Raw genomic sequence first — 15,761 nt, forward strand, 5'->3', positions numbered from 1 at the left:
CTCCTCTTATAGTAGAGACTTAGTTGCTCTTGTCAGGTCAATGGGAGGGACCCAGACCAGTCAGTTGCAAGGGCTGGCTATGACCACTGATCACCACCCACTGCCCTCTGTGGAGGATCAGCTGTGCAGGGGCAGGGTGGTGGTGCTCCGATGTGGTCTGTGGCTTCCCACTGGGTGCACTGGCCCTGGGGTTTCCTGGGTGGTGCAGGACAAGATCAGGCCCCACCTGTGTTTTACCCAGGGCTGCCCTGCCTGAGATATAAAACAATCTGAAATGGCTACTACTTGGGCTGGGCTTGGCAATTCCCAGGCGAAGCCAAGCTGTGAATCTAGGCTGGCTGCTGCTAGTGCTGGGTCTGGAGCTCACTGAGGCCAGCTGTTGCTTGTTTGAGAGGATTTAGGAAGTTGTGAAGCAGGAGCCAAGACTAGCTATTCATTCATATGGAAAAGCAGCTTGGGTAGCTGGTAGTTGGGTGGGGCAGAGTCTCTGGGGATCTCCAGAGCTGGGCAAACAGTGTTAGCCAGGATGATAAAGTCTCAGAAATGGCACCAGCTTGCAGGCTCAGTGGCTCTGTGCGGGGAGGGTTCAGAAAAGGGACAATGGCCTCTGCTCGCCTTGATGCCAGACACTTCAATTTCTCCCTGTATGCCGCTGGTGCCTTTCAAGCTGCTACCCTGGTGCTGGAGCCCAGAGGGAGTAAATCTGAGTAGGTGAGTTCATGTGTGGGTTCTTTAAGAGGAACTGCTTGGGGATCCAGAAGTTTCTTCCACTGACTCAATTCCTACTGGGTTTTGCAGCCAGCAGTTGTGGGGACTGATCTTCCTGGCACTGGAACCCTAATCTGGGGGGCCCAGCATGGGGCTGGGACTCCTCACTCCCAAGATGTCCCTCCTGAATTTTTATCACCACACGTGGAGGTGGGACAAGCCTGTTCTGCGCCTGCACCCCTCCTACCAGCCAGGGTGGATGTGGTTGCTTTAATTCTGTAGTTGTCAGACTTCCTTCCATTCAACTCGATTTCTAATAGTTCTGAGTGATGGTTGTCCTATATTTTAGTTGTAATTTTGATACGGTTGTGGGAGGAGGAGAGCCATGTCTACCTATGCCGCCATATTGACTGGAAGTCTTCACACAATTATTTTTAAACACTTATTTTAAATTCTCTTGGGTACGTACCTAGGAGTGGAATTGCTGGATCATATGGCAATCTATGTTTAGCTTTACTAAGAAACCTGCAGGATTTTTTTTTAGAGAGAGGAAAGAAGAAATATCAATTTGTTGTTCCACTTATTTATTCATTCATTGGTTGATATTTTTTCCCTAGATTGATGTTTTCATTTTTTTATATTTTTATTGTATTTTTTCCATTACCAGTTGTTCTCCTTATACCTCTCCCCCACACCCCTACAGTCGCCACACTATTGTCCATGTCCATGAGTCCTTTTACCTTTTTGTGTGATCGCTCCACCCTTTAAACACTCCCTATAGCTGTCATCCTGCTCTCTATCTATGCGTCTGTCTCTATTTTGCTTGTTAGTTCAGTTTATTAATCAGATTCCACATGCGTGAAACCATGTAGTGCTTGTTTTTCTCTGACTGGCTTATTTCACTTAGCATAATGTTGTCCAGGTCCATCCATTGCTGTTGTAAAGAGTAAAATTTTCTTCTTTTTTACCACTGAGTAGTATTCCATTGTGTAAATGTTCCACAGTTGTTTTGTCCACTCATCTACTGATGGACACTTGGGCTGCTTCCATATCTTGGTGATTGTAAATAATGCTTCAATGAGTATACACAGGGGTGCTTATGTCCTTTCAAATTAGTGTTTTGGGTTTCTTCAGGTATATTACCAGAAGTGGGATTGCTGGGTCAAAAGGAAGTTCCATTTTTAATTTTTTGAGTTATCTCCAAACTGCTTTCCACAGTGGCTGCACCAGTCTGCATTCCCACCAACAGTGCATGAGGGCTCCCCTTTCTTTACATCCTCGCCAGCACTTTGTGTTTGTTGATTTATTGATCATAGCCATTCTGAAGGTGTGAGATGATATCTCATTGTGGTTTTAATTTACATTTCTCTGATGATTAGTGGTGCTACGCAACTTTTCATATATCTATGGCCATCTATGTGTGGTCTTTGGAGAAGTGTCTGTTCAGGTCCTTTGCCCATTTTTAACTGGCTCACTTGTTTTTTTGATATTGAGTTTTATAAGTTCTTTATAAATTTTGGATATTAACCCATTATCAGATGTATTGGTGAATGTTTTTCCATTCCATTTGGTTGTCCTTCTATTTTGTTGATGGCTTCTTTTGCTGTGCAAAACCTTTTTAGTTTGATGTAGTCCCATTTGTTTTATTATTATTGTTTAATTTCCCTAGTTGATTCTTGTATGTGCTCTGACCAGGGATTGAACCCACAGCCTTAGCATATCAGGCCAATGCTCCAGTCTACTGAACTACCGGGTCAGGGCAGAATTCTTTTTTAAAGATTTTTAAATTTATTATTTATTTTTAGAGAGAGGGGAAGGGAAGGAGAAAGAGAGGAAGAGAAACATCAAATTGTGGTTGCCTCTCAACCCAGCTGGGGACCTGACCAGCAACCCAGGCATGTGCCCTAGACTGGGAATCAAAATGGCAACCCTCTGATTCTCAGGCCCGTGCTCCATCCACTGAGCTACGCCAACCAGGGCAGGGCAGAATTTTTTTAAATTGAAATTTTTATTGAGATCATTGTGAATGCCCCTGCAGCTGTAAGAAATAACAGAAAGTCCATCTTACACTTGGCTCAGTCTCCTCCAATAAGGTTGTATTTTGCAAAATGAAATCAGCATCTCAACCTGGGTGGATGTTGACACCTACCTTACCCAGACTTCAGATTTCCCAGTTTTACTTGCTCTCCTGTGTATGCATTTGTATTGTCCACAATAGTATCAACTGAGTAGGTTCGTGTATCTATGACCACAAGAACCTTTAGAGCTTCTCTGTTATAACCTCAGTCCTTCCCCTTCCACCCATTCCCACCTGTAATTCTCTGGAAACCACTTATTTGTTGTCATTTCAAAAATGTTACACAAATGGGCCCTGGCTGGGCAGCTCAGCTGGTTAGAGTGTTGTCCTGATATGCCAAGGTTGTGAGTTTGATCCCAACAAGTGGATGTTTCTCTCTCTCTCTCAATTTTTAAAAAGTTACATAAATGGAATTTTACATGATGTGACCTTTGGATTTTTTTCCCTTGGCATAATTCCCTAGAGTCATCAGGATTTTAAAAACTCCCCAAAGGGTTAGGGTGGCCAGGTTGACCTACCTACAGCCACCTGCATTTTCTCCCTGCAGTTTTGTATATTGATGCAACGCACATACTTCAGTTTCCTCATCTGTTAAAGGGGGAGAAGAAAGCCCCCAGCTCCCAGGCGAGCTCTGGCTTAGAACAGATGGGGAAGCAGATGCGGGCAGGCAGGACCTGGACCCTGCCAGGCTTTGTGGCATCATGCTAGGTTGCTAGGGCAGCAGCCAACTAGCCTCAAGGGATGCTGCCGCCTTGGCCCCACCTTACTTGCTGGTGATTGTAGGAGGCATCTGTGTCACATGCTCCCGTGAACCAATGAGGAGGTGGTCCGGAGGCAGCGTTCATCGGATGCTTCAGATGGAAGGCGGGGGTAAAGGTAGAATTAAATTAAGGCAAGTTTTCTTTCATTCTTCAAAGTTAAAAATGCCCTCCACAGTTCCTCACACACACACAAAAAAAGGTCCTGGCCAGACCTGGAATGGATTCACTGCCATTTCTTTAAGCTCCAACCTTTGTAAGCACCCCCCAAAACAATAACTTTATTTATTTGGAGTTCACAGTCCCCCTCCCTGAAGAGGATTCCAGAAAGGTTCAGTGCAAGGGCGTTGTGGGCACTTTGCCATTTCTTGACGTTCTTATACCTAGAAATAAGAATCGGCCTGGGAGGTTACAAAATTAATATATTCTGTGGTTGGTTTATAAACCACCGTTGTGGGCGATTCTCACAGATTGTTGCTGTTCCTACGCCCACGAGCAGATGGGAATAAATACTCTAGGTAGGTCATTTTGCAAGATAGGCAGTTAAATTGCTGACAGTGTTTTGTTTTTTTCTCCCCTGAAACCAATGTTCTGGACAGAGATGGGGCTGGGTCCTCATCTCTGGTGTTTGGGCAAGCGTATTAGTACATTATTGCAGGGTAACAAGTCACCCTAAAACAGAGTGGCTTGAAACAGCAAGAAACATTTTTTCACAGCTTCTGTGGGTCAGGAATTCAGAAGTGATTTGCCTCAGTGGTTCTAACAAAGGGTTTCTCGTGGAGTTGCAGTTGAGCTGCCACCCAGGGTGCCTTGTCTGCAGGCATGACGGGGGCTGGAGGAGCCACTTCCAGGATGGCTCCCTCATGTTGCTCTCGGTGGAAGGCTCCAGTCCTCTCCGTAGGCCCCTCCACAGTGTTCCTTGGGTCTCCTCACAGCATGGCAGCCGGCTCCCCACAGAGCAAGTGGTCCAAGGGAGTGGGGTAGAAGCCTCACATCTGTACGGCCTGGTCTCAGAAGTCACAGGCTGTCACTGCTGATACCCTGTTGGCTCCATAGACCAACCCTATTCAGTGCGGAGATGGCTGCACAAGGGGATGGGCGCCAGGAGGTAGGGCCATCTTACAGGTTGCCCACCATGGCATTTTCACACAAAAGACTGTCTGTTGATCGGAAACATACCACAGCAAAGCAAGAGGATGATGGGATATCAGCATCTACTCTCCCAGCTTCTGGACCTGCTACACTCCACTCTGCGTCCAGGAGACTCAGGGGTGGGGTGGGGAGGTCATGTGACCAAGGTCCAGCCAATAAACTTCAACCTGGGACTTTTGCTGGCACTAATGAGAAATATGTGGCTGCTGCCTTTGCCCAGGGTTTGCTGGGGAGCGTGTCAGCACCTGCCAGGGGTCATCTTTGTCACTATGTTGAGCCAAAACAAAGGATGTAGAGAGAGAAATGGAGAAAGAGTGAGGGAAAGGGAGAGGCAGGAGGAAGCCTCCCTCTTTATTCTTCAACTGAGCCCCTGACCCATCCTTGCCAGCGACCATCTCTTCTTCTTTTGAACATTTCAATGTCAGAAGCCAATCCTTTGTGTTGCTCATAAAATTAGGGGGGAGGTTTCTGTCATTTGTAACATGATGCCATCAAATGAGCAAATACATAAAATGTGGTCCCTCCACACACTGGAATATTACTCAGCCATGAAAAGGAGTGAAGCGCAGACACTCACTAGAGGTTGCATGGACCTTGAACACATGATGCTCCTCAGAGAAGCCAGACACGAAAGGCCACAGAGTGACTGCATTTATACGAAGCGTCCAGAGCAGGCACAGCCACAGAGACAGGAAGTGGGTCAGTGGCTGTAGGGGTGGGGGAGGGGCGTTCTGGCTTGATAAAAACAGTTTGGAATTAGATAGAGGTGGTGGTTGCACAACACTGTAAATGCATTTATTGTCACCGAGTTGTACACCTTAAAATAATTAACTGCATGTTATGTGAATTTTACATTAATAGTAATATAAAAAGGAAAGAAAAGGCCATGATGCCCCACCCAGCATTGCTTCTGTCTTCTGCCAGACCCTCTCCCACCCACACCCAGTTCCTCCCAGGTTCCCCAGGGAATCTTCCAGTGTTTACCCCTCTTTTAAACAGAGCAATTTCTCCTCCTACATCAGCACACTTGACCTCCCCTCACTGATCCCACCGAAAATCTGGCATTTCCTCCCCAGATCCTAAATGCCAGATTTTCTTCATCCCCTCCTTCTATTAAAAGAAACAATGTGGCTCCTTACACACAAATCCAGGAATGCAGCCAGGCACGCTGTCGAGGGGAAAAGCCAGGGTGTGCTGATGGGTTCTTTTTTACAGGAACATAAATGTATGTCAATGGAGAGAAAAAAAATAGGACCTTCCCCAGGAAGCACATTCCCCCCAACTCTAGGTCATCGCAGGTGACAGCTGTGCCGAGCGTTTTCGCCCCCTGCGTAACACACAAGTCACCATCTCTCTAGCTCCCAACATTCATTTTCTCGCTGACCGTCCGTTAAATAATTGTCCTAACGTTTAGATTTTTGGCCACTCCACAACACCACTCTGATCCTGACTTCTGTGCTGGTGAGAATCTGGTCCGCCTGTCTGTGTCACAAAGAACGCTGGGCTCAGATCTCGCTGGGTTTGAGTCGCCTTGCTGAAGGTCCTCAAACTCCCCCAAAGAAAGTCAGATGGCAGGCTACAGGTCACGTTTTCTTTAATGAAAGAAAAAAGAAAGCTGAACAAAAGTCTGGGTTGAACAGTCACGCCATGAGGCAAGAACCCCCACCTCCCACGCACCTGCATGCTCCCCACCAACTACCCCCAAGGACATCCCCTCTAGAGCAAGGAGAACAGAAATGGAGCCTGGGTCCCTGGCATCAACATGCAGAGGTCCAGTCTGACCCTAGGGGGCGCTAGATGCTCTGCAGCATGCGGAGAGCATGAAGCAGGTGGTGGCGAGCAGCTGGGGGACAGCCGTGGCTCTGCAACATCCCCAGAGTGTAGGAGGTATGAGGCTGGCCCCGTTCCCAGACCGTGAGCAGCAACTCTTCGCCCCCACCACTCAGCACCAGCTGAACCTGGTCTCCACTGCAGCTGACCTGCCAAAGGTAAGGAGCCGAGGTCAAGGGGAGAAGGGTTTCCCTGGGGCTGCCCCCAGCTTTGGCCTTACAGACAGAAGGACAAGTGGGCAGGAGACTGAGAGCCGTCTGACCTGGGTCTCAGAGGCTGTCCCACTCCTAGGAACTCAGAGAGTCACGAGCCCAGAGTTCTACTGTACAGAAGCAGAAACTGAGTTTTAGACAGGACTGCCCTGCCCACGGTCACCCAGTGAGACTTCCATTTTTACCCTGTCACCTGAAGACCTCTAGCCCCTCACCAAGTACCAGTGTCCCCCGAGTGTCCCGCGGGGCCTTGGAGACAGTGCTGTCTTCCTGAGACCCCGCCCAGCCCAGGGCGTGGCCCCGCCCAGTCTGAACGGCTAGAGTTGTTTTTCCTACTGTAAAAAATTTTAAAGTAATAAAAAATTAAGAATAATAATGAAAGTATCATAGGCTACTTATTTTGAAATGTTTTAGAACTGGCTGATTTCTCAGAAATTGCCAGGACTTCTCAGGAAAAACTCAACTTAAAAATGATTTCCCAAGGCAATGACATTTTGACAGCTGCTAAATGAAACCACCCACGAAGATGACCCCAAATTACATTTTGCCGTTTCTTACACTCATTTTCTTTTCAAAAAGATTTTATTTAATTATTTATTCATGTACAGAGAGAGAGGAAGGGAAGGAGAGGGAGAGAGAAACATCGATGTGCGAGAGAAACGATCGGTCGCCCCTCACACACCCCCGACTGGAGACCAAACCCACAACCCAGGCACGAGCCCTGACCAGGAATCTAACTGGCAACGCTTTGCTTGGTGGGATGACGCCCAACCAACTGAGCCACACTGGTCAGGGCACATTTTATTTTCAATTTTGTAATTTTTGAAATTAAGAGTCAATACTTTGCCCCCCTGCCAGGAGGCAGCTGTTTCCTGGAGCCCCACCTCCAACAGTGTGCACTGGAACAGCCAGCATGGTCCAGGGGTCAGGGCTGCTGCCAACCCGCTGACCCCCCAGGGGCCCCTGAGGATGAGGGCCCGTGCTCACCTGCAGGGTTCCATCACTGAAGAACAGCAGCAGGGCCTGCTGGGACACAAGGAAGCGCAGCAGGCAGAGGCTGGGGCTAGCAGACTCAGTGGGCACAGGCAGGTCCCCCTCCTGTGGACAGACCCAGCCACAAGGGTCTTAGGGCCAGGGTTTCTCCACCTGCCAGTCCCAACGGCCCACCAGCTCCACCAGCCCCGCTCCCCTCACCTCTTGCAGCCGCTGCTGCATGTAGCCAGCAAAGAGTCGCAAGACGGCCAGCTTGGCACCCAGCAGGCTGGGCACGTCCCTCAGGGCAAATGTTTCCAGCTTCCCTCTGTCAGGCATGTAGCTGACTTGGCTGAGGGCAGGGGAACAGGGTGCCAGCTGTCACAGCTGCTGTCCTGGGTACCTTAGGCCAGGACACCTTCCCACATAACAACACCCCCTTGGACTGTTGCTTTGAAGACCAGCTCCACACTGACCATGCTCTGCAGGCCCGCCCCTCTCCTGAACTCCAGACCTCTGGAACCATGGGCTCAGCCTGTCCACTGAGATCCTGATCACCCCCATACCCACCCTTCTGCCACCTTTCCATCTCACCCTGTGGCGCTCCATCCTCCCCGCCTGCAAACACAGTCAAGATTCCAGCTCCCTTGCCTCTCTACTCTGCCACCATCCCAGTCCAAGCCACTGCCCTTGCCCAGCTAACTAGTCCAGTCACCTCCCCTGCTGGTCCCCTGCATCATTCCTGCCAGAGAGATCTTGTTAAAAGTGTGAGTCAGATCCCTCCTTCCTGCCCAACCCCAACAGTGGCCTTAAAGGGCACTGACTTCACATCCTTCCTATCTCCCCCTCACTCACTTTGGAGTCCCCACTGTTCTTCAGATCCACCATGCTCAGTTCCTTCCTTGGTGCCTTGCACATGCTGTTCCCTGTGCATCGAATGCTGTTCCCAACAGGCTGCATTTTACCATTCATGTCTTGCCTGAATGTCACATTTTCAGAAAGCCCCTCCACAACCATGCTATTGTGAGCCACATCCACCACCCCATCTGTCACCTTGCCCGGTCACTTCCTTCAGAAAAGTCCCACCTGAAATCAACTTGTTCATTTATCATTGTTCTTCCACACCAGGCAGCGAGTGGCTGTAGGTGTGCACAGTAGGTACTTGAATACTTGAGGAATGGATGAAGAAAGGCAGGGGGACAGCCTGGTCCCCAAGGGGACAGGAGCCCTGCCACTTACCCCCCTGGGGGGCGCAGGGCCATGTGGGTGCCATCCCGAAGCAGGACACCACTGCTCCCGTCCAACAGCTGGTAGCCAAAGCCGTACTTGCTGGAATAATCCACCCACTTGGGGGCCCAGAGGATGGACCGCTGTTCTCTTGGGGGTCCCTGCATGGCTGGGCACAAAAATAAGGTGAACTGATGGGGGTTCTGGTGGGGCCTGGGTGGTGGGGCGGCAGGTGCACAGGAGTTATCGAGAGAAGTCCAGAAAAGAGAAAACCAACTCTTGCCTTGTGGGGGGAGGACTGAGACATGGGGATCACTCCCTCCCTCCCTCTGGAGTGAGTAATTCTGAAATGCCTGTGACGCCCAAAATACCGTAAGGCTTTGCTTTGTTTGATTAAAAATATTTGTATTAAAAATAAGAAATTGCTCAGTGCCATGTGGGATGATGGATCAGATCCTGCAGAGGAAAAAAGTCATCAGTGGGAAAATGGGACACCCAGTGGCCAGGGGCAGACGGGACTCCGAGCTGTCGAGGTGGCTTCTCTGAAAAGTTTTCTTAAATTCTCTTTTACTGTTTATTTAAAACATTGAAATAAAAGTTGGCTCCAGCTGATTAAAGACAAGCTTAAAGTCTGATTGCTAACAATCAGGGGAAGCTGAACAAAGAAGCAAAAATGCCCTGGCTGGTGTGGCTCCAGTGGACTGAGCACTGGCCTGCAAACCACAGGGTCACTGGTTCACTTTCCAGTCAGGGCACATGCCTGGGCTATGGGCCAGGTCCCTGGTGGGGGCTGTGCGAGAGGCATCCACACACTGATGTTTCTCTCCCTCTCTTTCTCCCTCCCGTCCCCTCTGTCTAAAAATAAAATAAAAAGCAAAATGGATCCCACGAAAAAGAAAAGGCTTGGGGCTTCCGCTCCACGCAGGGCAGTGTCCCTCTCCAGATGGGGCAGGACACGTGGGTTGGGGGGTGGTTAAGGAAAGGGAGAGAGACAGGGCTTGGGGAACTGGGACTCTGGGACATGGGGAGGGGACCCATCTCGGGGCGCGGCTGGGACAAGGGTTCAGGGCTGGTGAAGGCCTGATGTCTCATTTCCTTCCTCAGTTTCTCTCGGTCTCCTCCCTGGCTCTCAAGCAGGACGACGTTACAACTGATCTCAGACCTGAGAGGACGCGGCTGCCCCCAGAGCCCTCCCCAACACATCACTCCAAATAAAGAGTCACCCTAAGAACACGGCCTCAGGAAGTTCTAGACCTCTCGCACGGGGATAGCTGGAGCTATCATCAGCCTCCTTACACAGGGAAGAAAACTGAGGCACAGAGGCTTAAGTGACTTGCCTGAAGTCATTGTGTCCTGAAGACTCCCTTACACCTGTCCCCCTGTGGAGCCCCAGAAATAACCCCAGGGGTGCCTGGATGGAGACAGGGTACTTTTCCTCAGAGAATGAGAGACAGGGTGGCCCCAACAGTGTGGCCCAGTTAGCTGCATGTCATCCCGCAAAGCAAAAGGTGGCTGGTTTGATTCCCAGCCAGGGCACATGCATGGATTGTGGGTTTGGTCCCCGGCCAGGGTGTGTGCGAGGCAACTGATCAATGTTTCTCTCCCTCTCTTTCTCCCTCCCTTCCTCTCTCTTTAAAAATAAATAAATAAAATCTTCACAAAAAAAACAGACAGGGTAGCCCCAGGGGCCTAGGCGGTGTTCCTACCTGGAGGCCCAGGGTCCAGGCAGAGCTGCAGGTTTCTAACGGCCTCTTCCACCTCCTGCACTGAGCTCCCCGCAGGCCCTGGGGAGACAGATCTATGTGGAGTCAGGGAGAGAAGAAAAGAGGGGACAGGCCTTGGCCCCATGATGAGGGGGCCCCTTTAACCAGCCCCACCCCAAACTCCTGCATCCAGGAAAAATCTTATTTTCAACCCAGGAATCCAGAAATCACTCCCATTTTACAGGTGGGAAAATGGAAGCCAGGACAGGGGCAGTGACCCTGGGAAGGCACTGTCTTGTCCACTGCCTCTGGACCCTCACCCCCCCGACAGCCCCCACCTAGGGTAGACAGTCTGCTCACCAGCTGGGTCACTCTGGAGGGTCCCTTGGTTGAGCAGGTAGACTGAGACCTCAGGCTGGGGAGCCCCTCTCTCTAATAGGGGAGCCTGGGGAGGGAACAGCAGGAGTGAGGGGCACCCCAGCCCCTGGGGGGAGGCCTGAGGGGAGCAAATGGCTCCAGCCTCCCCACTCTGAAGACCCAAGTGGGGTCTTCTCCCTCTGCTCAGTCTTGCTGTGAGAGTGACCTCCTTGTGTCCCTACCCCCAATGCGTGCCCTCACCTCAATGCCCAACTCCATGGAATCAGGGTCTGAACCATCTTCTCCTGGACACGAGGCCTCATTGGGAGTATGGGGGCCTGAGAGAGGCACAGGGTTTTGGAGGCTGCAGAACCTGGGCCCATGTTGGGCGAGGCACGTGCCATCCATACCCACCTCTGCCACGGTGTGAGTTACCATGCAGGTGGGAAGCATGACAAGTGTGTGAGGTGCAGAACAGGTATTGGGCAGGTAGGAGCAGGCGAGGGGTGGGCGGGTGATACTCACAGGGTAGTTGGCACTGGCTCAGCAGCAGCTGGCCCACCTTCTGGAAAAGCCTGCCCAGAGGCTGGGGAATGGCAAAGATGGGTGGGCTGTGGCAGGAGTGGGGTGGCAGCCGGTCTGGAGTGAAGCCCTTCAGAGTGGGGCATTGGGGGTCAGCACCCCACTCAGATTGCCTTGAGGACCCCCCACCTGGGGGTCCTCACCCTACCTGGGCCTCAGCTGAGATGCCCCAGAGGAGGACCCAGGCATCCAGCCCCCAGGGTGGCAACCATCGCTGGATACCACACACCTGTGTGAAGAAGTCGTCCTGCAGTAGGTGGTCCAGGCTGGGCCGCTCAGCTGGGTTGGGTGCCAGCAGGCGCGCAATGAGGCGACAGGCATTGGGTGACAGGTGGGTAGGCTCAGGATAACGGCTGGCTAGGATATTTTCATACATCTCTGACAGGGGAGCCGCCATGAAGGGAGGGGAGCCAGTCAGAACCAGGTACCTGGGTGGGGTGGGGGGCAAGAACCTGGGTGCCTGCTTGCACTTTTCCTAGGCTGGTCCAGAGTTGGCTCACACCTACCTGTGCACACCTGGTCATACCTACCTGCACTGCCTTACTCTGTCCATGCTTCCCGTCCATCCATGCTCCCATACCTACCCTTCATCCCCTCCCACCTGGCCATTCCTGTCTGCTCGGGAGACATCAGCATCTGTAGACACCTGTTTATACCTGTACATAATGTGTCTGAATGTGTCTGCCCAGTTTTCCTTTTTGCATGCTCACACCTGCTCTACTCTTGTATGTGCTTCATACCTGAATATATGCCCTGATCTGCCCTTGCACCTAATACCTGCACACCTATGCACACATCTGTGCACACTCACCCCTGACCTCCTTTGCACATAACCCCCCCATATCCCTATCATACCTGCATGCTTGAATGATGGCTCGTGGGTGCTCCTCCTGTCAGCCCCATATCTGCACACATCTGTTCTCATCTGTCATGTACATGCCCTCGTGTGCCTGTGCCACCACTGAACCTCCCCTGGACTTACTTATACTCGTCCTTACCTCCTTGCACACTCCCTCTTGCTCATACCTGGCACCACCTGTGCAACTCTGCCCCACTCCCCCGGCGAGGCCCCAGGCCCCCACTCACGTGACGCAGCCCAAAGCCCAGATGTCTGACTGACAGGAGTGCCCGTTCCTGGAGACAACCTCTGGGGCCAGGAAGTTTGGAGTCCCACAGAGCACTCTGGGAGGGGACAGTGGGGTGGCTCAAGAAGACTGGGGCCTGCATGCCAGCCTGGGTTCACCTGTGCCCACCCCAAGAGACTGCTCCGAGCCTCCTTCCTTACCTGTGGCATCGGCCCCCTGGCCCCATCTTGGCAGCCAGCCCCAGGTCCCCGATCTTCACCTCCATGTTCTTCTTCAGGAAAAAGTTACCTGCCGGTGGGGTGTGGGAAGAGTCACGGGCATAAGCGGGGTCGGGGGGTGGTCCAAGTCCCAGCTCCCGTGGCCCGCACAGCCGCCCTTGCTGCACTCACTGAGCTTTAGGTCTCGGTGCACGATATGCTGCTGGTGCAGGTAGCGCAGGCCGCTGACCAGGCCCCGCAGGTAGTAGCGTACCTCAGGCTCTGTCAGAGTCCGCCGCGCCTCCAGCACATGGTCCAGAGACTGCAGGTGACCCGCAGGCCACAGCGCCAGCACCAAGGAGACACACATGAGCTCAAGTGTACTGAAGTGGGCAAGATGAGTGCAAGCAGGAGGCATGGCAAAGTGCAGGAGGGACATAGGTGAGCACAGGGATGCTCAGGTGGGCCCAGGTACCGCAGATGAGTATGAAATAAGCCTGGTGACCACAGAATTAACTGGGCACAAATGTACACAGGTGAGCCTAGGTGAGACAGCCTAGGATGAGCGCAGAGGGGCCCGGTCTGGGCACAGGCAGAAACAGGTAAGTGCAGACGGAACACAGGGGCAGATGCGGATGAGCACAGCAGACACCGAGTCGTACAGACTCCCTCTCGGCCCCTCCCCCCGGGCACCTGGCGGCTGCAGTACTCCAACACCATGTACACGTGGTCACGGTCAGCAAAGTGCCCATGGAAGGCCACGATGTTGCGGTGTCGCAGGCGGCTGTGCAGGGCAATCTCTCGCTCCACCTGCAGGCACAGCCCTCTGTGTGCACACCCTGCATGCAGTGGCCATGCCAACGGGCATCCACCCCGCCCTCAAAGACAGGGCCCTCTCTGGGAAGCTGCTGTGGGCATGGAGACCCTGGGCACTGACAGGGGCACCCTACCTTCCCACAGGGGTGCAGACCCCCAGCTCCGGCCCCACGACGCGGCACCACCTTGAGAGCAAACACGCTGCTTGTAGACAAGTCGGTCAGCTTATAGCAGCGGCTGAAGGCACCCTTAAGGAAGGGGATTCACAACTTCAGTGGACAGGTGTGCACACGTGTGTGGACAGGTGGCCAGTCAGCTTCACAGGCACACACCTGAGACACACAAATACACTGCCCACACCCTCTTACCTGGAGACAATGCAATGCCTGGGAACAAACACAGGGACACTTCCACTCAGACAGACACAGCCATACCAGGCACAGAAAGCAGAGAGATGTGTAACGCATTCACGCACACACATACACACACACACACCTGGAGACAACATGACAGGGTTTAGAGAAAGGCACGGATACCCATGCCACACTCGGTGGTAGAACACCCACACTCCTGGACACACAACTCTTGGACAACACATAGCCCGCCAATTACTGGTTCCTGCCACACAATGCACGCCTACAGCGGGCCCGCCACAGACCAGGCTCCCAGCCCAACGCCAGACCCCAAAACTCGTGCGGACACACAACACAGGCAGAGATAAAGCCCAGGGGGACGGCCCGCAAACAAGCTGGTCGCACACCGGCTCCACTGCACTCAGGATTGCACGTGCACAACCCGCCCTGACCCGCCGGGACCACCGCCCTGCCGGGACCTCCGCCTGGCCCGGCCTTGCCCCTTGTCCCGAAGTCGGAGTGCTGGGGTCCCCACCTTGCCGATCAGTTTCCCGCGCTTGTAGACGCGACCCGAGGCCGGGTCGCGCAGAAAAGGGGAGACCAGCGGGCGGCAACTGCCCCGCCGCCGGGAGCTGGGCTCCATTCCCGGCGGGGGCCTGCGGGGAGCAGGGCGCGGACACTGGCGCAGCCTCCCACTACCACCCACTACCACCGCGCAGCGCAGTTCCGTGCGGCAGCTCTGGGAGCAGCGCTGCCCGGGGCGCGTCTCATTGGCTGAGGGGGAAAGGGGGGGAGGGCGGAGTCCCGAAGCTTGGGGGCTGGTCCGCAACGGGAGGGGGCGGATGCGTGGGGAGCGCGTGGGGGTGCGTGGATGCCCCACTAGCAGCGTTTGCACCCCGCGCGCCAACCCACTGCGCTCAACCTGGCTCTTTCAATCCTGTGCCTCCCGCCAAGCTGCGAACTGTCAATGCGCAGTTGCACTGAATCACTGGGCCAGAAACTGACTCTTGAAGGAATTCTCATTCTTTCAGAGGCCTCCCCAGGAAAGGCGGGTGGCGCTGGGGTTTGGTGGGCTCTCCCCCGAGTGCGCTGGAGAATGGGTCTAGTTCTGAATGTCTGTGACTAGATCTTTTCTGCAGGTGAGTCTCCGGCTCCCGCATGACATATGGGGCTTGACTACCTGGGCAATGGGCGACACAGCAGGATTCAGAGGCTGAGAAAGAAGTCCGGGATCTCTGGGGCTGAGGCTGGTGTGGAGGGGGAGTGAGGCCGGGGGCAGGGACCCAGAGGGGAATGGCTCCTTGTTGGAAGGTGCCATCTATGAAGGACACTTTACAGTGATAAGGGACAGGATTTAGGGACCAATGGATGCACACTGGGATTTATGATTCCCAGCAAAGGCTCACAAGGAGAGGCAGTCGGATGGGAAGACAAGTGGGCAGGCTCAGGCCCTGTGAGGGCATCTCTGAGCTCCGGGCCCAACTTCAGTTCCAAGCACTTCCCATGCCTTCTCCCATCTCACCATTACATCAACCTGGAAATACAGAAAGTGGCCCGTCCCCATTTTACAGGTGAGTACACTGAGGCCCAAGGAGGTTAGGTTGCTTACCCAGCCAGGAAGGGACAGTGCTGTGTTTGAATTTGGGCTACAGCCTCTGGCCACCTCGGGATTAATCCCCAAATGTTACATAACACAATGAATGGGGAGGGATTAGCAGGCCTCAATGAGGCT

The 15,761-nt window shown here is 53.0% G+C and overlaps 1 protein-coding gene across 1 annotated transcript; it reads right to left on the reverse strand.

Annotated features, from left to right (window-relative positions):
* Nucleotides 1-6,319: 6,319 nt before the first annotated feature.
* On the reverse strand, nucleotides 6,320-14,718 carry PLK5 (polo like kinase 5 (inactive)). Its single transcript, XM_045831451.1, is given in 15 exon segments — nucleotides 6,320-6,674; nucleotides 7,725-7,835; nucleotides 8,949-8,990; nucleotides 8,993-9,105; nucleotides 10,643-10,720; nucleotides 11,000-11,084; nucleotides 11,258-11,334; nucleotides 11,522-11,648; nucleotides 11,808-12,006; nucleotides 12,665-12,760; nucleotides 12,864-12,951; nucleotides 13,053-13,182; nucleotides 13,554-13,670; nucleotides 13,811-13,924; nucleotides 14,565-14,718. Coding segments are annotated over 15 exon segments (1,671 nt in total). The 5' UTR covers nucleotides 14,673-14,718; the 3' UTR covers nucleotides 6,320-6,488.
* Between the last annotated feature and the right edge of the window lie 1,043 nt (nucleotides 14,719-15,761).

The sequence above is a fragment of the Phyllostomus hastatus genome, unplaced genomic scaffold (assembly GCF_019186645.2).
Source record: "Phyllostomus hastatus isolate PE091 unplaced genomic scaffold, TTU_PhHast_1.1 phas_contig_159, whole genome shotgun sequence".
Classification (NCBI taxonomy): Eukaryota; Metazoa; Chordata; class Mammalia; order Chiroptera; family Phyllostomidae; genus Phyllostomus; species Phyllostomus hastatus.